Source organism: Saccostrea cucullata, unplaced genomic scaffold (assembly GCF_032062105.1).
Source record: "Saccostrea cucullata isolate Sc308-1 unplaced genomic scaffold, CSIRO_AGI_Scuc_v1 ctg96, whole genome shotgun sequence".
Classification (NCBI taxonomy): domain Eukaryota; kingdom Metazoa; phylum Mollusca; class Bivalvia; order Ostreida; family Ostreidae; genus Saccostrea; species Saccostrea cuccullata.
Genome location: NW_026928943.1, coordinates 35,086 through 60,339, shown reverse-complemented (window position 1 = coordinate 60,339; position 25,254 = coordinate 35,086). Strand labels below are relative to the sequence as shown.

Below are 25,254 nucleotides of genomic sequence, written 5' to 3'. Positions count from 1 at the left end.
TATCAATAATAAATGGTTCCCGCTTCTTTGGGAAAAATCCATGAATTGTATTTAAATTGATGTACGCAATAAAAACAAACTTTGATGTCATATTGTGTCAGCTAGGTCAGTGATTTGTCCTACATTCATGTCCTCTCTGCATAATACCCGGTAAATAGCAGTTGCAACACAGTTAGATTTACCGGTACCACCCTATGAATAAATGTGACGGAAAACGATTATTTACTAGTATTCCCTGTCAAGTAAACCAAGGGAACCTGTTGCCACTCCCCCTAAACAAAGAATTCCTGGATCCCACCTAAACATTAATGTCCTTAAATGAACTTAATCAAACAAAGATCAATATGCCTCATGCCCTAGAATGTAGGTTCTTCATACCAATTGTCAGACGATAAAATCCTTATAGATGTTCCCACACTTTTTTCTTACTGTAAGGTTTAGCACTGGAAAATTCCAGGATTTAGACTGGTATATGGGTTTTTTTCCTATAAGATTTTCCTTGGAAGCCAAACCACCATTGTGACCACTTGAAAAACCGTTGTTACGGGCCTGTATGATGCCACAGGAAATCATAAATGAAAACAAAATTATAGCATTGTTTTCTCCTTCATTATCAGACCGGAAGTTTTATATTTGTTGATAGGTGTTGTTTATCTTAAAGCATCTTCGGCACCAACTAAGACTTTTCTATTATTGACTTTTAAACAGACATATCATGTTATTTAGATTTTCTTCAATCAATAGACTTGAACAGACTGAATCATTAACTCGGCGCTATGTTAAATACTCTTCGTCAGAGACGAACAACTAACTAAAACAACTAAAGACAGCTAAAAAGACACGTAGTGTCACAAAAACCTCATATTGTCTTTCTTAGATACACCAAATAATTTCCCATGTAATAACAGTACCATATAAATCTTTTTTTAAGTTAAAAAACTTCCTCGACCATCAAAATCATTTTTTAATCTCAGGATTAACACATATACAGTGTATACTTAAAGTTGGAAACACATATTACGTAATAAGATAGGAGTTTGAGCACCTGCAGATAAAGGTGTGGAGTTTATGATAAAAGGGACAGCTGCAAGTCTCTATAAAAGCAGAGATACCTTAAATAAAAAAGAACCAACACTTCTCATTCCTATCTACAGTACAATGTTACTTCTAGCTTTTACACTGTGTCTTACGACAGTTACTGCTGCCCCGAGTCAGGTCTGCAAAGAGGCCTTCCATAACGCGGGGATCTCAGCCAGATACAATGAGACAATAGCCCACGCTATTCACTCTATGACGGTGGAGGGCCTGCGGATGTTTAACCCGATGGCGACAGAACAGAACAAAGTTCCTACAGTGAACCAAGACTTATCACAAGATCAGAATGTCCTATCCTACGCTCCACATTTCCACATCTCCACAGACTTCGCCACGTCGACGATGAACATGGTGGACAAAATACTGTCCACTGTGGGGAACTCAAAAGACGGACTGGGACCACACTGGTCTTCTGTTGAGAGAATTGCACACGTTTTCCACATGTGGGATCTATGGCAAAAGGTAGAACCATAATGTTATTTTACACGAAGTTTTTTTTTTAAATCATTATACGATAAGATTCAAGCACAGTTTGTTTTAACTAAAATTGAAGTCTAAAAGGGATTCATATGGGGGTCGGGTTTTGGGGTTACCAAATAGGGATTGCTAAGACATTTGGAATGGTATCATTCTGAAGCTCTGTGTATCGAATAAACTGCATAAGAACGTCTATGCAGGTGGTCATTGTACAGTGTATATTACGAAAGAAATAAGGAAAGTTTACAATTGAAAAGTTGGCGTCAGACGTCACGTAATACATCTTTCATAAAGTTTTTTTTTACAAGGTTACCGTCTTTTTCTAAGATAAATACTATATAGTATCCAAATATCAGAATGAATATGTGAAAATGACATAGATATTGCCAGTTATAATACTAGTATATAATATTAATCTCGGAGTACTTTTGCTTTAAATCAGAATGTTTTTGTTATCAAAAAGTTTATAGGTTACCAATAATTTAAGTTTTATTTTTATTGGTCAAATTTTGTGATTTCTGATCATTAAAATGTTACCAGTGGTTATTCTGAGTTTTAAGTATCCATATTTGATAAAAACCACTTTTGGAATATTTTGTTGTGCAATACTCCTGAAGCTTCTCCTTCACTGTTGTTAATATTTTTCTGAAGAGTAAAGAAAGAGGCTTGATATTTTGATTTTTGGAAAGCATTTTACGAAACTTTTAAAGTATTTTTGAGAAATTCAGTTCGTTGGGTAGAGTTTAGGGTAGGAAAGCGTTGTATTTTTTCTCATAACAATTTTACACTTTCTATTTTGTACCACGTAAATTTTGTGAAAAATTCTCATATTTAAAGATTGTTATATTAGTCTTAACACTTCCCACCTAGTGTGTTTAGATGAAACATGTGGAGAGAATGAACGGTATTCAAGACCAGAAGTCCATAAAACAATAAAAATAGGAGTAAGTTCTATGGTCGATAAAGTGACCTTGTCAGCAAATACAATTTATCATTGAGTCAAATGCTGACTGACGTTTTTCATACTTATTGTTAGTCCATTATTTATCCAGTGAAATGATCCGTTATTTCCCGATCATGACATGGGGCACACAACGGGTGTGACCGGTCAACAAGGGATGCTTACTCCTCTATGGAACCTGATCCCACCTCTGTTGTTTTGGAGGTCCGTGTTTGCTCTGCTCCTATTTTGTATTGTTTTATGGACCTTTGATATTGAATACTGTTCGTTACCTCCACATGTTTCTTTCTTCATAAGATTTAACCACCATTTATCTTACTATTGTGTGATCGCTTACAGATTTACGAGACATCATGGCAAGATGTTCTGGCCAACCCACCTGAGCCAACCACATGTATTTGTCTGAAGGACACCCGAGCTAACGGCATCAAGGCGGCCGTGGAGTGGGTGGCCAAACACTACGAGACGGGAACCCCCATTACTCTTCTGAATCGTCCGATCCCTAAATTGACAGACGCCCAGGCCTGGTCAGTGTGGAAAGAACGTCTGCTGCACTACTACACACCGACGGCTCTCCACGACGCCGCTGTCTACCTGTACTGTGTTACACACAACTAAAACACAACACAAACACATGATAATTTATGTCTATAATATACATAAAGTCTACAATACAAACGATACAAGTGTTTTTCTTTCAAACTTAAGAGAAACTGTTTGAAACATTTGTTTCCATTTCCCATTTTCTCTCCAGCGTTCGAACCATTTATTCACGTGTTCCTCTAAGGCACAAAGACAGTCTGGGAAACTGAATGAGTAAATAACGTTTGTCTGTGTGTCTGTCCTTCTGCCCAGGACTTCCACGTGCTGGACGACTTGTGGATTACCCACACGGTCCAGACTGTCAGAGTCGAACCAATACACAACAGGGTACCCAATGAGGAGACCGAACACAGTGGAAAGATTCACATCCTTAATTTCTGTATACTCAGAAGCCACTCCGTCTTCCATCACAATAGAAAAACACGTGGAGATTATAAGTTCTAAAACATCATTTTTATCTAAAATCTTCGGTGTATCATTTGTTGATGATATATCTACAAATTTTACCATCAATGATTCAGAGTGCAACTTGACGAATTCTTCTGGATTTACAATAAGATAGTCCATTCCTATCGCTACAGCCTTTAAGTTGTTGTGGATAAGATTAGAGCATTTCAAGTCAATCACAAGATTTACTACAGACTCTAAAGTACTTACTCCAAAGTCCACTAAATAGGCCGGTTTAAGTCCGAAATCAACAAACTGAATGTTAGATTGAAGTTCATTAGATCTGTGCTTTAATTTACTTCCTAAATGTGTACTGATTAAGTTCGCCCAGGGAACACTGGTATCCATGACTTGAAAATCTGTATTTAAAAAAGTAGCTTTTTTATAGTGTACAATTGGGAAAAGACATTTGCGATATACAATTATTACAAATAGAATTCATTTCATAAAATCAGCCTTTCTACTTTTCGACATTAATAAATAAATCCCCTCCCTCTAAAAATGGAGAAAAAATTGAAAGCATTTGCAGATCAGAGACGTTTGGTCGTAGATTAGCTTGCCATCTGGTCCGTAGCTACAGAACTGTAGCTCTCTGCTTGAGAAAATTTGAACAGATAAACTAGAGAGCTACAGATCCATGCGTAGTAACAACCTTCGATTTACGCCGACGATTTTTTGTCGCTCACTTCAGGTATTAAGTATTTCTTATACATGTATTTAATATTTCCCTAGCCGTATTAAATGATATCTGATAATTAACGATACATTTAACGCATTCAATATAATGTTTTTTACAAGAATAGCCATTTGTGGAAGTAGTCGTAAAAATGGTAATCTAAAACCGACATTTCAAATCCATAGATGACTGTTTCGGATCGTTGGAAGGTAAATAAAGTATCACTAATTGGACTAAAATATATGATTAATTATTGGATACCATTCTAAGAAGGTAAAAAGTACTAAACTACATAAACTACAAGAAATAATACCTGAAGTAAGCGACAAAAAAATCGGCGGTGTAGATCGAAGGCTTTTACAATGCATAAATCTTTGGCTCTCTGCTTTATCTGTCCGAATTTTCTTAGGCAGAGAACTACATTTCTGAAGCTATCTGTTCCGTTAATATAAACTGCAGATTTTTAGCTCGCTTGTCTGAACAAAACTAAGATAGACAGTCTTGTCACTGCACATTTTGCCACCGATGGACTATCAGTACATATTGATATTAGCACAAAATCTGCTGAGTTTTTTTTCTACTTGCAGAATGGATGAAAAAATGCATTTCCAATCGAGGTGTCGCAGGTTTGATAAAAGATCAAGCTTCCCCACTCACAGCAAGTGGATAAGGCTAAGCTAATGTAAGGTACAGTACTGTTTTTGATAACAAAATCAAATTAAATCGAATGTATATAAATTGCTTTTTGTATATATTGAATACTCACCCGTCTTATAAGTGCACAAATTGGAGCAAATAAAAAAAGTGCAATAATAAAGTATGCTGTTCCTTAAGAACTTTGTAGCTGCAATGGGCTTCCGTATCGAAACTCCTGTCTCGCATAAGATCACACCACAGAGGACCCTGTTCGAGGGGAAATGCGAATACCGTTTCAAGTCATAAAGTCCCACATATAGTGTAGTAAATATTCATCATTAAAATTACTTAAAACTTCACAACATTAACATTGCATACGGTGTTCAGTTAAAGTGACCTAGCACCGTTTGTGCATTACACTACAGTAGACCGTTCGGGAAATATTTCGTTTATATTGTATTGTTCAGTACTTCTCTCTCCTCTTAGATATTTATGAATTTTAGCTAGTTACTCAAAGTAATCCGTCGATATTTGAATGCTACACAAAACCTCGTATACATATATAGGTATTTCAATCCATCGAAAACAAGAGGCCCAAGGGCCACATCGCTCACCTGAGAAAATCTGCTAGGAAAAAGCACAAATCAGAAGGGGGATGTTGAATTTAATACTACTTGAGAATGCTTTCATATTAATACAGCATATGACTTTGCTCATCTTCCCAAGTCAAGAGTTTCTGATCCGCTCCGCCCCCGGAGCGGAGCGGATCAGAAACTTTTGACTTGGGAAGATGGACTTTGCTGTTCTTGATAAAAAATACTTTGAAAACATTTTCTTCCTATATATAACTTCATAAAAACTTGATTTTGATTCCCCATTGTTTCCCTCCCTACCCCAAAGGGCCATGATTTGAATAAATTTAAATCAGGACTTGAACAAACTTAATTCTACACTACCCGTAAATGCTTCCATATAAATACTAGTATCACTAATACATTTGTAATATGGCTTTGCTATTCTTGAGAAGAAGATTTTTTTAAAATATATTTAATGTTAAACTTGGATCCCCCATTGTGACCCCACCCTATCCCTGGGGGTCATAATTTGAACAAATTTGAGAAGACGATTTTTAAAGATTTCCCTATTAAGTCCTATGTAAAACTTTAATCGGCCATTGTGGCCCCCACCCTACCCCCGGGGGTCATGATTTGAAGAAACTTTTATCTACGCTACTTGAGGATGCTTCCACATAAGTTTCATCTTTCCTGGCCCAGTGGTTCATGAGAAGAAGATTTTTAAAGATTTTCCCTATATACTCCTATGTAAAACTTTGGTCGGCCATTGTTGCCCCACCCTACCCCCGGGGGTCATATTTTAAACAAACTTGAATCTACACTACTTGAGGATGATTCCACATGAGTTTCATCTTTCCTGGTCCTGTGGTTCTCGAGAAGAAGATTTTTAAAGATTTTCCTTATATACTCCTATGTAAAACTTTGATCGGTCATTGTGGCCCCACCCTACCCCTGGGGGTCATGATTTGAACAAACTTGAATCTACACTACCTGAGGATGCTTTCACATAAGTTTAATTTTTCCTGGCCCTGTGGTTCTTGAGAAGAAGATTTTTAAAGAATTTTCCCTAAATACTCCTATGTAAAAATTTGATCAGCCATTGTGGCCCCACCCTTCCCCCAGGGGTCATGATTTGAAAAACTTGAATATACACTACCTGAGGATGTTTCCACATGAGTTTCATCTTTCATGACCCAGTGGTTCTTGAGAAGAAGATTTTTTAAAAATGCCATTAATTTTTCACTAATTCATAATTGTCTCCCCTTGGAAGAGAGCGTGGCTCTTCATTTGAACAAACTTGAATTTCCTTTACCTAAGGATACTTTTTGGCAAGTTTGGTTGAAATTGACCCAGTGGTTCTTGAGAAGAAGATGAAAATGTGAAAAGTTTACGACGACGACGTCGGCGTCGTCGTCGTCATCGTCGTCGTAGATAACGACAGACGACGGACAAATTTTGATCAGAAAAGCTCATTTGAGCCTTCTGCTTAGGTGAGGTAAAAAGAGGTGAGTTCCGAACACATTATTTGAATTGGCTTCGCATAGTGAACACATGGAGTAATGGCATGTATGTTGTTATAATTGTAAAATGTTGCTTTGATCTTTATGTTGTTAAATAACAACCAAAGAAATACCAATAAACTGGTAAGCGATTTGATCGATTTAATTCGCGTTATTCATCCAACTTCTTAACTGCTCAGGGATACCCTTTTCGAATGCCATGTCATACGCATTCTAGTTTTAGAGCGGGATATTTTGATTTAATGCCAGTAGTTTTGAAGGAGGAGTCTTAAGTTTTGCTTGTTTTAAATAAAAGCTGAAATATTTATCATTTAGACGCCTTTGCACCTTTTCCGTTTTTTATTAAGGTCTTCCGTCTTCACGGAAGACCTTCATATAATTATACTGTTTCTTATTATTATTATTATTATTATTATTTTTTTCCCCAAAATTTTGTGCAGGCGATTTCTCGAAAACTATTCAGTGGTTTTCAATGAAACTTTCAGGAATTATGCGTCGTTATATGAAGTTGTGGCATGACAAGGAAAATTTGGAATACTCACCTTCGGTTCCAAGATATTGACAGTTTTCTGATTTTAAAACGGAATTTTGTTCCCCCTTTTTTTCAAAAATGGCTTAAGATATTAACTGGAGACTTATTAGAGATGATAGATGATCACTTCTAGATTTGCGGAATTACCTTTTTGTGCGTCGTTACTACTTCCGGTTGCTATCAGAAGCGAAATTAAAAAATCCGTATTTTCTAACTTTTTTGTTTCTCAATATTTTTCATTTATTTTTGGAATGCTAATAAAAACCTTTCTTTTAATGCTCACTGTATCATTTGTTTGAATATTGATAAATCCAAACTCTAGATATTAACATTTAAAAATCTGAAGCGGGTCCAAAATGGCGGCTGTCTCTGTCATATCCGACATTTCGCAATTCAGGGTTTACGAAGTCAGCCGAGCGTTTGCTTGAATGAAAGTAAAATAGGATAAATGAAATGTAAAGGAATACTTGGATTCTCACGTCGTTGTTACGTTATAATTCTGTGTCAAACTATGATTTAATCCTTGGTCGTCTGAAACGTCTTCTATGATTAGTTTTGGCTGGTTCTCAAAGTAGAAAAAGAAAAGACTAAATGTGCAAATGAAATAGGATACCTAGTATCTTTTGTTTTGGAAAATTAGATTTTAAATCATAGGTATAAGTAATAGTTTCTAAGAAACAATATGGATGTACATAGTAAGTATTAAACGTAACCACTGTTTTGCTCATGCAGACTTGTGTCATATTCAAATAATAGAAAAGAAAAAAAATATAAGAAAATCATTTTTCAAAATATCGTTGAATGGAGTTCATATTAACATTCTTGTCTCAAAGATCTGATTTTAATTTATTGAACATAAATTTTATCTGATTCCCTGACTGTAGTAGGCATGCTTTTATCAATATGTTCTTTATCACTTTTTTTCAGCTCAATTTTGCGGGGTTTTTTTTCAGAATCGGGCGGAAGACCTCTCGTTGCTCGCAACGAGTTTCTTTTCTAGTTTACTTTCTTTTTTTAATTGGGAATCATATAATTATGCTGTTTTAACTTGTGCAGTGTCATACATGCCTAATTCCCTTATCTCCTTTAACGAACCACTAATTATCAAGTACAGCTTTTAAAACTTAAATATCGAGGATAAATTTGATTTTATTTTAATATGTCATCAATTTAGTGAATTAGATGTCGATACATTAAGAAATATTACTGGAAAAACCTTCAGTTTTGAAGTTAATACAGCCAGCTGCAAAGTATAAAGAACGGCAAGGAACTGAGGCATTTAGGTATTTACCTTAAACATGCTTTCAAGTGTCACAGAATCATTTTCTGTGTAATGTATATCAGTAGAAATTATATATTACTATTTAAAGTTAATTGATATACTCAGTATCTAACATTATGAAATACCTGTCCTACATATGTTTATAACGCCCTGCCACACATGTATGTTTGATGTATGTTTAACTAGTATTTACTTAATGCTATAAGATGTAAGTCTTGGACATTATACATTAAATAATAAAGATAAAGGATTTTAAACCTGCAACTACAAGCCTTGAAATTGTTCAATTGTATGTTTACATGTATCAAAATTTTCTATCTGCTATTGCATGAATATTATATTTGAAAATTTTGTATTAATAGTGCTCAAGTTATCTTCCGCTAACTTTCAACTTGTTGTTTTTATACCAATTCTCAGTCACCATCACTCAAGAACATACCTTAATTCTTCGAATAAGGTTTTATTCAGTCAATAAAAGAGCAGTTAATTTCCATCGTGTAATTGTCATTAACAGTGAACAACAGTTTCTTTAATAGCCAGCTATTTTTTTATGAATATCAGTCAGAATTTTTACATGGGCAATCTACTGTATATCAACATCTAGAAATATACCATTTGGACCACAACTGGAATATGCTGTTGAAGTTTTGTCTGGATGAACAAAAGCAGACATTACAAAGCTTGAGAAAGTTCAATTATTGCTGCTAGAATAGTAACTGGTCTTACACTTATTGCTTCCAAAAATCCACTTTATATGGAAACTGGATCGGAACCTTTGGAAAATAGAAGAAATCGAACTAATTTAGTAAGAATGTACAAAATACACAACAATTTAGTACCCACTTACATTAAAAAAATAATACCTGATATTAGAGGCTATATTTCATAATACTAGTAATCTACTCCAAATTCTTCCCACTATTCCATGCCCAAATGCAGTATAGAATTATTTAATAAATCTCTTATTCCAGACACAGTTAGAAAGTGGAATGAAATTAAACTCAACATAAGGGAGGCAACTTCCATAAAATGTTTTTAAAAATGTCTGCTAAGCAATATTGTAAACCAAAGTATTTTTCTTTTGGAAAGAGATTTTGGAATATCATTCATACACGACTAAGACATAATTGTATTTTTAACGCTGTCCTATTTCGCTGTCCAAATTGCTCATGTGGACAAATAGAGGATCCCTACCATTTGTTTTTTGTTTGTAGAAAGATATTCTCTATAATCAGGTTACAGTTGACAACAGACAAACAAACAGCTAGACAAACAGACATACAAGACAAAACAAGAGGCCCAGGGGCCACAGCGCTCACCTGAGCACATCGGGCTTGAATTTCCCCCCCCCCCTTCCAGGCGGTCATCATTTGAACAAACTAGAATCTACACTACCTGAGGATGATTCCATATAAATATCACTAATCATATTAAGCTTTGAAGTACTTGAAAAGAAGATTTTAAAAGGTTTCCCTATATATCCTTATGTAAAACTTGGGTTTTATTTTGGCCCCACCCTAGCCCCGGGGGTCATGATTTCCAAACTTGAATTACACTACCTGAGGATGATTCCACATGAGTTTCATCTTTCCTGGCTCAGTGGTTTTTGAGAAGAAGATTTTTAAAGATTTTTCCTATATATTCCTATGTAAAACTTGGGTTGGCCATTTTGGCCCCACCCTTGCCCCGGGGGTCATGATTTGAACAAACATCAATCTACACTACCTGAGGATGATAACACATGAGTTTCATCTTTCCTGGCCCAGTGGTTCTGGAGAAGAAGATTTTTAAAGATTTTTCTTATATATTCCTATGTAAAACTAGGGTCAGCCATTTTGGCCCCACCCTTGCCCCGGGGGTCATGATTTGAACAAATTTGAATCTACACTACCTCAGGATGATTCCACATGAGTTTCATCTTTCCTGGCCCAGAGGTTCTGGAGAAGAAGATTTTTAAAGATTTTTCCTATATATTCCTATGTAACACTAGGGTCTGCCATTTTGGCCCCACCCTACCCCCGGGGGTCATGATTTGAACAAACTTGAATCTACACTACCTGAGGATGATTCCACATGAGTTTAAACTTTCCTGACCCAGTGGTTCTGGAGAAGAAGATTTTTAAAGATTTTTCCTATATATTCCTATGTAAAACTAGGGTCCGCCATTTTGGACCCACCCTTGCCCCGGGGGTTATGATTTGAACAAACATGAATCTGCACTACCTGAGTATAATTCCACATGAGTTTCATCTTTCCTGGTCCAGTGGTTCTTGAGAAGAAGACTTTCAAAGATTTTTTTCTATATATTCCTATGTAAAACTTATTGGCCATTTGGCCCCACCCTACCCCCGGGGGTCATGATTTGTACAAACTTGAATCTACACTACCTGAGGATGATTCCACCTGAGTTTCATCTTTCCTGGCCCAGTGGTTCTGGAGAAGAAGATTTTTAAAGATTTTTCCTATATATTCCTATGTAACACTAGGGTCGGCCATTTTGGCCCCACCCTTGCCCCGGGGGTCATGATTTGAACAAATTTAAATCTACACTACCTCAGGATGATTCCACATGAGTTTCATCTTTCCTGGCCCAGTGGTTTTTGGAGAAGAAGATTTTTAAAGATTTTTCCTATATATTCCTATGTAAAACTTGGGTCGGCCATTTTGGCCCCACCCTTGCATGGGGGTCATGATTTGAACAAAAATTACACTACCTGAGGATGATTCCACATGAGTTTCATCTTTCCTGGCCCAGCGGTTCTGGAGAAGAAGATTTTTTAAAAATGCAATTAATTTTTAACAAATTCATGATTATCTCCCCTTGGAAAAGGGCGTGGCCCTTCATTTGAACAAACTTGAATCCCCTTCACCCAAGGATGCTTTGTGCCAAGTTTGGTTGAAATTGGCCCAGTGGTTCTTGAGAAGAAGTCGAAAATGTGAAAAGTTTACAGACAGACGGACAGACAGACAGACAGACGACAGACGGACGCCGGACAAAATGTGATCAGAAAAGCACTCCTTCGGCTATAGCTAACAATATGCACTCTCCATTCGATCCGGGCGCATAAAAATATGCTTCAAAATTAGAAGACATATCATGTCATTTAGTTTAAGTACATTATTTGCCCCTCCTGAGTGTTTATAAGCGTCCGTATAATCAGAGATAAAAGTTTATTTACACTTGGTGAACAGGTGAACAGGTGAACACGGCCATTGTTCCAGAATGAGTGTTAATCGCCTGTCGGAATTCTACGACAAGATCAAGAACGACCTGGATAGAACCGTCCAGTTCTGGAGACAGCATTCAAAGGACGAGGAATATGGGTAAGGACTCGCGTCTCGTTTCTGTTATACATGCTTCCCATTCTAAAATTTTTAACCATAGACTAGCTATATTTCATCTTCGCTAGCCAAGGGTTTCTGATACGCTACTCTCCTCATAAACCCTTGGCCTACGGTGTTCATAGAAATAGGGATTTTTTTCCACAGTTCTGATTGGATTTCAGTACACCCAGGTCGACCAATCAGCAATTGTTTTTTGTAAATGACGATATTTGCGTTCGGGATACATCTTCACTCTTTAATCTCGGAAATGAAAAACGCAAGTAAACAACGATCCGTAAGATAAAATAGCCATGGTGTCATCCAATATCTTCTAAATATGTGATTAAGAATCTATATTGAAGCTTCAGGTTTGTTCTATAAATAATGAATAATCATAACTCAATTATTGCTTCTTAATTATTCTTGAAAAAACTTTGATTTAATTTTTTTTTAACACGTGTCTTTATTTCTGGCGATGACGCAATCTGTGCGTATCTGATAGATTCGAGATCACGTGACGGAAAACAATCCCGTCTTTTGACTTCACCGTATGCCAAGGGTTTATGAGGAGAGGAGCGTATCAGAAACCCTTGGCTAGCGAAGATGGCTATATTTTATAGACGATATAGAGTATATAATTACACATGTAGAAATCGATCAAAATATAAAACAAGATCTGTTTGTGAAACACTGATGCCCTTCGTATGCCAACATAGTCAAGATTAAACTTTTCTTAAATGCAAAAAATTATTTAATATATTGATACAGTAGGGTATTCTCACTGGAAATAAAATTGTGAAATATGAAAGTTGGCCACAAAAATACATAGATGAAGTATGGAAGCCCTAGCCCTAACCCTCCAAAAGTTATGGCCGATATTAAAAATTTTAAAAAGTAGGATAAACTCTAAGGTCAAAGGTCTTGCTATGAAATAAAAGGTCTTGTTAAATATGTATAGTTTGAAAGGACTAGCCCTAACCCTTTTGAAGTTTTTGTCAAGGATTGCTTTTTAAAAGTAGGCCAAACTCCAAGGTCAAAAGATCAAAGTTCTTGGTATTCAATGAAGGATCTTTTCACAAGGATTACATATGTGAAGTATGAGATCAGTAGCCCTTAGAGTTCAAAAGTAATAGCTATTGTTAAAGTTTTTTCATAAGTACGAAAATCTCCAAGGTCAAAAGGTCAAGGTAATTGATATCTAATGAAAGGTCTTGCCACAAAGAATGCATTTGTAAAGTATGGAAGCCCTAACCCTAACCGCATAGAAGTTATGGCCAAGATTAAAACATTTTTCAAAGTAGTTCAAACTTTAAGGTTAAGGTCAAAGGGTCAAAGTCTTAATATCAAATGAAAGGTCTTGTCACAAGGATAAAATATGTAAAGTATGAAAGTACTAGCCTTTACCCTTTAAAAGTTATGGTGAAGGTTTTGCTTTTTAACTTTACAACAAAATCAAAGGTCAAGGTCAAAGGGTCAAAGTTTTTGGTATTTAATGAAAGGTCTTTTAAAAAGGATTACATATGTCAAAAATGAAAGCCCTATCCTATACTGTTAGATAGTTATGGCCAAGGTTAATGTTTTTTCATAAGTACGGAAATCTCCAAGGTCAAGGTACAATGAAAGGTCTTTCCACAAAGAATACATTTGTGAAGTATAAATGTCCTGGTTCCTACTGTTTAAAAGATACTGTCACAAAGAATACATCTGTTTAAAGTGATAGTACTAGTCATAACTTTTCAAAAGTTATTGCCCAGGTTATCTTTTTTTAAAAGTGGATACAACTATAAGGTCAAGGTCAAAAAATTTTATACCCACTAAAAGGCCTTGACAAAATGAATGGATGTACATATATGTAAGGACTGAAAGCCCTAGCTCCAACTACCGGGGGTATTCAAAAGTTATGACCAAGACGAAAGTGGACCAAACTCTAAGGTTAATTTTACACCCACTGAAAGGTTTTGTCACTATGAATTCACATGCGAGATTTGAAAACCCTAGCTTCAACTGTTCAAATATATGTCCAAGGTTAAGGTGTGGTATGTTTTTTTGTAAAAGTAGGTCAAACTCCAAGGTCAAGGGGTCAGATTTGGTGGTACTCGAAGAAAGGTCTTGTCACTGCAGTGATTGGGATAAGCTGGGGAGTATATGTGACAATGGCGCACTCCAAGTCAGTGTCAATGTGACATTTCAAAATTCAATGCGCCAAACAGACTTTTTGATGGGACATTTCCTAGTTACAAACTTGCAGTTGATTAGTTGTTGTTAGAATTTCAGTTGACTTTACTTAATTGAAATTGTCAAATTATTGAAAGACGACATTAAAAGATACAAAATTAGTATACCGGTATTTAAATTCACAAGTGTCAGAAAATAAACACTTCAATTTAATTTCAATTCTTTATTTTTTGTCTCCGATGTTTGACATCTTTAAAATGATTTAAAGCCTGGTATACGGCTTCCCTCATGTTAAATTTTCGTTTCGGTTTTTCCTCCTAGACTACATCATCAGTCTTACCGTGAGATTCATCACCATTCATTCTGTCAGCATGTTATACTTCTTTCAAGTCATTTTCTACCGATTACTTGAATTCTTTTTGTTAGAATTGTTAAAATTAAGAAAAGACTGCCCCTCATCGGTACGAGGTATTTTCTTTGGCAGCATGCTGCACTCCTGACACCAGTTTATTTCGTGCGTTAGCCAATCAGAAAACACGTAACTGTTTGATTAGATACTGGAGAAAAGAAAGTCATAAAACGACATTAAATACTGTTTTTTCAAGCATAAATTGACAGCGATTGTTGTGGGACTACAAGCACTTGGGGGAAAGCTCAAAGTTTAAAAGTATGTAGTGCATGAATATATATGCGCCACGATGGCGCAACGTTTTTAATTTTAATGTGACATTTTAAAATTTAATGCGACTATGGCGCGGGGCGCGTGCTTATCCCAATCACTGGTCACAAGAAATACAGCTGTGAAATATGAAAGGCCATAGCCCCAACCTACAAGGTTCAAGTTTTTGTGGACAAACAGACAGACAGACAGACGGACACAACAAAAGCTATATATCCCCGAAACTTCGTTTACGGTGGCATAAAAATCAATTATTGGTACAATTAACTCACAGTACAAAACAAGATGTGTTTGTGAAACACTGATACCTTCGTGTGGCAGCTGATATAGCCGGAAAAGAGGAAAGTTTTTTCCCAAGAAATATAAGGTCAAATTGTTCGAATCCAAAGTACGGTCTTTTCACAAGGAATATATCTGTGAAATATGAAAGCCCTAGTACTAACTGTTCAAAAGATATGGTCAAGGTTAAAGGTTTTGAAAAGTGGGGAAATCTCTGAGGTCAAGGTAAAATAAAAATATGTATACCCATTGTAAGGTCTTGTCACAATGAACACACAAGTGATGCATGAAAGCCCTAACAGCAACTGTTTAAAAGTTATGGCCAAGGTTATACATGCAGTTTGGAAATTTTTGGTAAAAAGGGGTCAAACTCTAAGGTCAAGAGGTCATTTTGGTGGTACTCTAAGAAACGTCTTGTCACAAGAAATACACCTGTGAAATATGGAAGCAATAGCCCCACCAAATCAAAAGTTATGGTCAAGGTTAAGGTTTTTGCGGATAAACAGACAAGCAGATAGACAAACAGACTGACAGGGAAAAAACTTGATACTCCGATTCTTCGATCACGGGGGCATAAAATGCTTATAACTTGAATATTTTCGACCTTTTTTTTCAGGGGATTTTTCAATTGTCTAAGTAAAGATGGGAAGGTGTATGATGATACGAAACATGTCTGGCTACAGGCGAGACAGGTATGTTTTCTTAACAATTGTCGATATCTAAAAAAAATGGCAAGATTTTTTACAAAATAAGTAAATATTTTTGTTTTACATACCTATACCTTCATACGAAAGCCCAGAAGGCTCATTCGAGATTCGAGTTTCCAAAGACGAGATTCGAAATTCGAGATTCAAAATTCGAGTTTCGAGATTCAAAATCCAAACGAACCAATCAAAAGCGGGTTCAACATTTGATTACTCCCCTTTATTATGTTTTTACTATCAAGAAATAATTCAATATAATTATATCAAATGGGTCATTTGATTAAATTACAATGCAAGAAAAGGTGTTATATATATTAGACGTAAATTTAAATAATTAATGGATTTTTGATCAGCAAAAAATATATCAATTTATATTATAGATTCTTAAATATTAAATAGATTACATATATCAGGAGTATATATATTTTTGTATTGGCGACTAAGTACCGGCCAGGAGGCGGTCGGCTCTATGATATGAAAGTTCGAAGTTGCTGTGCGTTTCTGCGGAGTTAAAACAATTTAGATAAAAAATATTTGACATTAATATAGTAGTATATTAAAAAGAGCGTCTTAAGGTTAAAGAAGAACGCACCATAAACATAAAATTAAAAATTCTTATGAAGAATGAGGTAAATATTTCATCCAATCCTATTTATGAACTTAGACATGTTTGAGGTGCAGAGAAAATTAGGACATGTATTGGGCGTAGTCTAAAGCAAAGACCGCGTTATGTATATTACGCAATTTTACTTTCTCTATTCAAACGGGATTTGTTGTACGTATTTATTTTAAAATGACGTGTACATATGTACATATATAAACATTTTGAAACATATGTTTAAATGTTAATTCATTAAAAGACTTAGCAGGCTACAGAATATTACAAGATTTGGCCCTTAGCAGACAAGGATAACACGTTTTACAATGTGCCAAGAATTTTCCCGCTACAACTCAAAGAGAAGAAATGTAGTGGCGGATCTAGAGGGACCATAAAAGGAACAATAAATTGGTTTGCGGCCGATTTTTGACGCTTGCGTCAATATATGTTTCTTGTCTTAATTTTTAGAAAAACGCACGTGTGGACAAGACCCCCCCCCCCACCCCCATCCCCTTGATATTGAACCCCAGGGCTTATTTCTCTGTTATGTGTAACCTTACAATACGAAAAAATCGCTAGCGTAAAACCCCCAGAATAATCGCTCAACCAAAAAAAAAAAACAAAAAAAAAAAAACAAAACAAAACAAAAAAAACACAATTTATTACCCCACTTTACAAGAAAGAATGCTGTTTACGGAGAAAATGTGGGATTATTACGTGATGCAGAGTCAGTCCGATAGCATGGACTAAGACAGAAATACATTGTATATTTAGAGACAGTGACTGCAGTGGCGGATGAGGGGGGTTACGGGGGTTGCAACCCCCCCCCCCCCCTTTGGATTTGCAATTTAAGAGAAAGAGAAATAAGAAAGTTCCAATTTTTTCGTTGTGTTTTTACTATAGGAAATGTAAGGTGAAAAGCTAATGTTGTATTATATAAAGAAATTCGGTTGTAAAAACAAAATAAAAACCCTCCCTTTACAAAATAGGATTTTCAGGTTCGGAGATTTATTTTCCTTTCTTTTTCAAAAACTTTCTGGTAATGTATACAAGTACTTTTTCCCAGATTGATCAACGTCCCACTTTCAAAAACCATACTCCACCCTGTATCGATATTCTATTGAGTTATTTAACTATATGTATGTGTACAACGTACGTTTTAACTGTTTTCGCCTTCAACCCCCGCTTTTGAAAAATACTTCACCCCCCCCCCCCTTTTGAAAAATTTCTGGATCTGCGCCTGCAGTGTGAATCGACATTTAAAGTTAAAACAAAATAAATGCATTTAATACCAGAGGGGGTACAACGTAAACAGACTGGAGTGGCATATCTTTCTCTTATAATGTATTGTGGGTATTTTGGGGGCATGTTGAGCGATTATTCTGGGGATTTTACATTTTTTTGTTATTGTATATATGATGAATAAGTTAAATAAATATATCTTATGAAAAAAAATTTCCAATAAGCCCTTGGGTTGAATATAAAGAGAGTGTGCGGAGGGGGGGGGGGGGTCCCACCCACAAGTACCTGTAGTTTTCCTAACAGAAGAAATTCATAAAAATGACGCTTAGTAGACAATTCAAAAATGTATATACTCCTGATATATGTAATCTATTTAATATTTAAGAATCTATAATATAAATTGAAATCTTTTTTTGCAGATCAAAAATACATTAGTTATTTAAATTTCCTTCTAATATATATAACACTTTTTCTTGCATTGTAATTTAATCAAATGAACCATTTGATATAATTAATTTGAACTATTTCTTGATAGTAAAAACATAATAAAGGGAAGTAATCAAATGTTGAACCCGCTTTTGATTGGTTCGTTTGGATCTTGAATCTCGAAACTTTTTGAATCTCGAATTTCAATTTTGAAATATTTGGAAACTCGAATCTCGAATGAGCCTTCTGGGCTTTCGTACCTTCATGACATGCTTGGAGGATTTAAGACAGTTATAATGATTAATGAACGTAAATCAAACGATGTGACAATAACGCGTTTACCGAGGGGATGCTTCGCTAAGCGGTAACCTAGCTAAATGTTACGCCCCGTAATCGAAAATTCGAAGTATATAGTTTTCGCCCAGTCTGTCCGCTTATCCACAAATACTTTAATTTTGTCCATAACTTTTGATTAGGTGGAACTTTGACTTTTACATTTCACAAGCGATTTCTTATGAGTTGTGACGACTTTTCTTTGGGTGTCAATGTATTTGACATCTTGACCTTGCAATTTGACCCATTTTTGCAAAAAAAAAAAACCTAAATTTAAACTTGGTCATATTTTTTTTGACAGTTAGTGCTAGGACTTTCATGCTCACAAATATTTTCATACTTTTTTTTACCTTGACATTAGAGCCTGCATTTAATTAAAAAAAATTGACCTTGGCCATAACTTTGAACCGTTGGTACTAGGATTTTCATATTTTACAGGTGTATTCTTTAAGGCAAGACCTTTTTGGCTCATAGACCTTGAGCTTGGAGTTTTGACTTGCTTAGAAAAAACTTTAACCTTGGCCATAGTTTTTGAATAGTTTGCGCTGGGGCTTTTATTATTACACATGTATATTTCTTATGACATCCTTTCTCTAGGAACCATTCAATTTTGAGTCATGTCGTGACCTTGGAATTTCATCCACTTTTATTAAAAATTAACTTTGTTCAGAGCTTTATGAATGGCTGGTGTTTGATCTTTTCTATTTTAAAGGTGTATTCACTGAGAGATCTTTCTTTTGGTAACAACATTTTTGATTTATTGATCTTGGAGTTTGACTTGCATTTTAGAAACTTTACCTTGGCTACAAATTGCCATACGGGGGTATCAGTGTTTGACAGACGGACGCATATTGTTTGGATTATTTGTCTTTGTGTTCTGTTTGGGCTATTTTGTTTAGTAGGCTGGGATTATTTGATATTCATTTCTGTTTATTTATTTGAGCTATTTTGTATTGTTTGTCGGTTTGGATTATTAAATTTTTTTTTATGAGTTCTATTTGAGATATTACGTATTGTAAGTTTGGATTATTTGCCCATGTTTTCTATTAGAGCCGGTTTTTTTTTATAGGTTTCGATCATTAGCATGTGTGTTCTATTTGAGTCGTTTTGTATAATGTAAGTTTGGACTATTTTTGTTTGTAGTATTTGAGCTGTTTTGTATGAGGGCTGTTCAATAAATAATGTCATGAACTCTGTAACGTACAATATAGAAAATATTTTACATTGACTTTGGCTTTCTCTTAATATTGAATCTTTAATAAATTGATAACCGTTCATGTGATCTCGTTTCATCATATACATGTAGTTAGAGAAGCTGGAAAACAAGGGCTACTCGAGACACTGCATTAAAAATGAATGGTAAAGAATCTCTCAGTTCAAAAATTTATGTAAACTTATGAAGTAAAATTAACGTGTCATTAAAGCTGCTGTAAAACTTCTTAAACATCCAAATGAAAAAAAAAAAGAATCATATCTGAAAAATGTTATGTTTACAGCAACCAATGTTTTTAAAAAGTAAAAATTTAATATAGACACATGAGCAATTAGGTGTTTGTGTGTGTACTTTATATATGATCAAAAATGATATTATAGGCATCAAAGAAAAATGAAAATCAGAATTTTATATTGATGTGTAAAATTAGAACCGGATCTGTAAAAGTGTGGGCCTTCCTTAAACAAGAGTAAAATTAACGTGTCATTAAAGCTGCTGTAAAACTTGTTAAACATCCAAATGAAAAAAAAATCACTGAAAAATGTTATGACTTTTGTTTTACTACAACCAATGTAATATTTGTCAAAATTTATCAAATTATCATCGATGAAGTTTTTTTTTACTTTAAGACGCATAGGAAAATAAGAAGGCATACTAGTAAATTTGAGGGGTGGTCAACATTCTTTTAGAGAAACATTTGACAGTTAAAAAGCTTAGTACTCAATGGTTACCCTCTATGTTTGGACAAATGAGTAAAAACATCAGCGTGTAAAAATATCCAAACGATTATTATTTAAAAATCAGAAATTGTATAGTTATCCACGTTTGTCTGAAATTCTTACAGATAATAAAACCTGAATCCATGGATTTGAACCCCCAAAAGAAACATGAAAACAATGCACGTGACCTAAACAGCAAAGTTTTCAGATGAGACAAGATTTCCAAGAGCACAAAAAAGTTAAAGCCATATATGGCGTAACTGATCAAAAAAATATATTTTTGAAAAATTCAAAATTAAGTAAAGAAATATAGTTAATACATTTAAATTAAAGCTTTTCATACAATTCTGAACACGGAGAGCACATCGTCTAATACATGTAATACGATTTTATCTTCTCTGTAATGTGTTATTTAAATCTTTTGTATTTTCTTCCGAGTCGGAGAAAATTCCGAGAATCAAATTTAAATTGTGATATCTTTATAACGCAATTGACTTAGATTTTGTAATTTACGGAAAAGTTCTATCTTATTTTTATATAAAGTAATGATACAAATAATAAGTTCTTATAATTTTAGTCTAATAATTTCCATTGTACATACGCCATATATGGCTTTAAAAGCCATTTTCTTCAATAGTAGTGGTCCAATTGTTCAGATTTTTTTTCGGGGAAGCCGTTCAATTTCTGGACGAGCCTTATAAGCAGGCAAAACTTTTGCCAAAATCGAAAGGTTTATTAGAAAAAGGAACCAGAATCGATTATTTATTACATTCATTTTCTTCATGACAGAGTCCAAACCAACACGTCCTGAATAGAAAAGGGATTTTCGGAATAAGCAGAAAGTTCATGTTTTGTCACCCCAATAATATTCGCAAGATCTTTCACCCTTGAACTAGTTTCATTTGCCAAACTTGAAAAAAAACACCTTCCAGAAACAAGAAACTAGTGTCGTTTACTGATTTTTATTTGAAAATTAAAATACGTATACACGATACTCAAAAATGTTCTAAAAACATAAACTTTTTAAGGAATATTGGATATAAGTGTTACAGACATGTGTTTCAACTAAAGGGACAAATTTCAGGGAAATAGTTAAGCGGTTTTTTGGTTTCTTTCGGAGCACTGGTGACATTATTTATTGAACAGCCCTCGTATTGCAAGTTTGGATTATTTGTGTACATGTATGTGTTCTATTTGAGCCGTTTTGTGTTGTAAGTTTTTGTTATTTTTGTTTTATTTGAGCCGTTTTAAATTGTAGGTTTAGATTATTTGTGTATGTGTTCTATTTGAGCTGTTTTATATGCTAGGTTTGGATTATTTGTCTACGAGTTCTTTTTGAGCTGTTTCGTATTGTAGGTATGGACTATTTGTCTATGAGCTCTTTTTTAGCTATTTCGTATTGATTGTCTATTGGTTCTTTTTGAGCTGTTTCGTATATGTCTACGAGTTCTTTTTGAGCTGTTTCGTATTGTAGGTATGGACTACTTGTCTACGAGTTCTTTTTGAGCTGTTTCGTATTGTAGGTATGGACTTTTTGAGCTGTTTCGTTTCTTTTTGAGCTGTTTCGTATTGTAGGTATGGACTACTTGTCTACGAGTTCTTTTTGAGCTGTTTCGTATTGTAGGTATGGACTACTTGTCTACGAGTTCTTTTTGAGCTGTTTCGTATTGTAGGTATGGACTATTTGTCTACGAGTTCTTTTTGAGCTGTTTCGTATTGTAGGTATGGACTATTTGTCTATGAGTTCTTTTTAGCTGTTTCGTATTGTAGGTATGGACTATTTGTCTACGAGTTCTTTTTGAGCTGTTTCGTATTGTAGGTATGGACTATTTGTCTACGAGTTCTTTTTGAGCTGTTTCGTATTGTAGGTATGGACTACTTGTCTATGAGTTCTTTTTAGCTGTTTCGAATTGATTGTCTGTTGATTCTTTTTGAGCTGTTTCGTATTGTTGGTATGGATTTTTCGTCTATATGTTCTATTTTAAGTGTATGAATTTCAAGCTATAATATACGTGTTTTATTTGAGCTGCTTCGTATTGTAGGTTTGGATTATTTGTGTATGTGCTTTATTTGAGTTGTTTTATATGGAAGGTTTGGATTATTTGTCTGTTATATTTGAGGTATGTTTTGCATTGTAGGTTTCATCATTATTTGTCTTTGTTTTATTTAAGCCGTTTTGAATCGTAGGTTTGGATGTATGCTCGATTGTACAATGAGGTAGAAAGGTTCAAAGACGATGATCTACTACTACAGGCCGTGAAAGGTATACTGGTTTTATTATTTGTTATTGTTGCAATTGTCATCTCGCTCATTTCTTTGCAACTTTATGCATTTGCCATCCATTAAAAATTGCATATATGTTACACGGTTATTATGCATTATCAGTTTCAAGATTAAGCCTCTTTAATTAAATATACACATTTTAAAGTTAGCTGCAGCTGGTTAGAGATATACATGTAGTTTATGTTTTATAAATACTGTTGGAATGCTTGTTACAGCGTGATTTTATTTTAGGTGCTGACTTTCTCATGAAAAATGTGCGAGACCCCAACACATACAAATGCCCCTTAATTATTACCAGAGATGGGAAACCAATCAAGATCCAGAGAACCCTCTTCTCCGAGTGCTTCTACCTGATGGCTGTGTCCGAGGTCGCCAGAGCAACAGGAGTAGGAAAATACAAGGTAAAAATTCATTCTAATTAAGCCTCACTTAATCTTTTCTTTTAAAGCTCTTTTTGGATGTGTAATACCCACTGTAAATTTTCTACAGAAAGAAGCAATCACAATGATGGATAAGATAACAGGCTGGATACGGAGTCATGGGGAGGGTTTGGGGTCTCCCAACTTATCTGGTGTAAGGCCCAAGAGTATGCTAGCTATTGCAATGATGACACTTTGTATCATAGATCAGCTCAGAACAATGGACCCAAGCCTTAACTATGACGATCTGAAGAAATGGGCACTAAGTGATGCACTGAAGCATGTTCAGGTATTTATACTGTGTTCGTATCATCCAACATTCCGTAGGAAATGAATCCTTATCCTTTATCAAATATACTAGTATGCTAGACTGCAAAGCATTTTTGTTTCTGTGGTTTGGACTACAGCTGAGAGAATCTGATTGACAACAAATCAAAATATGTAGGATGGTCCTCAGTGGAAAAAAAACCCTTATGTTCTTTTAAAGCATATTTTACTTGTATGTATAAAGCTCTGTCATTCATGAATACAACTTTTTATTTGTGTTTCCTCAAAATTCTTTGCATTCTATCTAAAGAGGAATGGGACCGTCATACTAGAGACCACGACCAATGATGGGAAGGAGATGAGTGGAAGTGCAGGCCGGCTGATGATACCAGGTACCTAATAATAAATACAGCTCATTTTGTCTGATCATAAAACAGGCGTGATTTCATCTGTTTATAACAGGTCATTCCATTGAAGCTGGATGGTTCCTTCTAACTGAAGCCACTCATTCTGACAATAAGGATCTGAAGAAGGTGGCGATAGACAGCTTTATTGTGCGGCCTTTTGAGTATGGCTGGGACCGGGAGAATGGTGGTCTGTTTTACTTCCTGGACGTGGATGGGTGGTGCCCGGTGCAGTTGGAGTGGGACATGAAGCTTTGGTGGGCCCACAATGAGGCACTCATTGCCTTCCTGATGGCCTACAAGGAGACTAAGGACCCAACTCATCTGGACAAATTCGCTCAGATATTTGACTACTGCTATTCACATGTAAAACATAAGCCACATCATGACATTCGATTGAAGTTAAACTACTTCTCCTAAAATTTAATTGATAGTGTTGTTGGCTTTAAAATGAACCCATTCTGACTATTCTTGTTAATGCGAGTTTATCCAAATCATGAACATTACATTTCAACAACAAAGTGGATTACTAGTAATTCAGGTTCTGGTGTGTAATCTAATGCAAATTTATGCTAGTGTTCATTCCTAAAAAGTTTATGTGCAACATGAATCTGAACTTACTAGCATTTGTAAAAGTACCAAAAATATGAAAGTGCTTACTTACATATATAAATATCACTGATAAGGCTTACTACATGTAGTTTATTAAAGCAATGCATTTTATATACATGTAATTTCATTTCTATCTTCAGTTTGTTGACAAGGAAAATGGGGAATGGTTTGGCTACTTGAGAAAAGATGGTTCTGTTAGTTTGGATTTCAAAGGTGGACCATGGAAAGGTACATAAATTAGCTACTATGAAATCACAAATTTTCGTGGGAGGTTGTTTTCGAGGTATGAGGAGCCCCACGAATTCATGTCCACCAAGTAAATGTAAAATGTTACATACGAAATCAAATCCCCACAAACCAAGAGATTTTCCTCAACCCACGTAAATTTGACCCCGGGAAAATATGTGATTTTACAGTATCTCTAGTAAACAATGATGCCCATTGAATGCTCAGCTAGGCCCCAGGATCATGAAACAAACTTAGACCTAAGTCAAATTTTCAATTGCTTTTAAAATATTTATTGATAATTGAATTAATATCTACATTTGCAGATATCAAAACTATTTTGAAGCAACATTTACAAATGTTTTAGTTTTTGTCTCCTTGACTTCATTAACAGTTTAGTACAACATAAAGATTTTGACTTAAGTTTAAGACCTTTCATGATCCTGGGACCAGGAATCTTTGTTGTTCTTAAGCCTTTATATTTAATGTGCTGTAATAAAAGCCGTGTGATAGATGTACATCACTGTATTTTCTTCTAGGTTGTTTTC

At 35.1% G+C, this 25,254-nt stretch overlaps 2 protein-coding genes across 2 annotated transcripts; one reads left to right on the top strand and one right to left on the bottom strand.

Annotated features, from left to right (window-relative positions):
- Window positions 1-1,131: 1,131 nt before the first annotated feature.
- On the top strand, window positions 1,132-24,749 carry LOC134279331 (N-acylglucosamine 2-epimerase-like). Its single transcript, XM_062761702.1, has 11 exons — window positions 1,132-1,557; window positions 2,873-3,148; window positions 3,389-3,515; window positions 12,005-12,128; window positions 15,878-15,953; window positions 22,684-22,759; window positions 23,011-23,180; window positions 23,269-23,487; window positions 23,776-23,857; window positions 23,928-24,235; window positions 24,622-24,749. Exons 1-11 carry the CDS (start codon window positions 1,159-1,161, stop codon window positions 24,715-24,717), a joined length of 1,953 nt encoding a protein of 650 aa, XP_062617686.1. The 5' UTR covers window positions 1,132-1,158; the 3' UTR covers window positions 24,718-24,749.
- Window positions 3,065-5,301, bottom strand: LOC134279334 (UPF0739 protein C1orf74 homolog). Its single transcript, XM_062761706.1, has 2 exons — window positions 5,026-5,301; window positions 3,065-3,942 (listed from the first exon to the last, which is right to left on the bottom strand). The coding sequence occupies exon 2, from the start codon at window positions 3,929-3,931 to the stop codon at window positions 3,200-3,202; it is 732 nt and encodes a 243-aa protein (XP_062617690.1). The 5' UTR covers window positions 3,932-3,942; window positions 5,026-5,301; the 3' UTR covers window positions 3,065-3,199.
- Window positions 24,750-25,254: the final 505 nt, after the last annotated feature.

Coding starts and splice junctions, on each gene's coding strand:
- LOC134279331 (XM_062761702.1), top strand. CDS start 1,159: ATGTTACTTCTAGCTTTTACACTGTGTCTTACGACAGTTACTGCTGCC. Junction 1,558..2,872: donor TGTGGGATCTATGGCAAAAG/GTAGAACCATAA, acceptor GATCGCTTACAG/ATTTACGAGACATCATGGCA. Junction 23,181..23,268: donor CAGGAGTAGGAAAATACAAG/GTAAAAATTCAT, acceptor AATTTTCTACAG/AAAGAAGCAATCACAATGAT.
- LOC134279334 (XM_062761706.1), bottom strand. CDS start 3,931: ATGGATACCAGTGTTCCCTGGGCGAACTTAATCAGTACACATTTAGGA.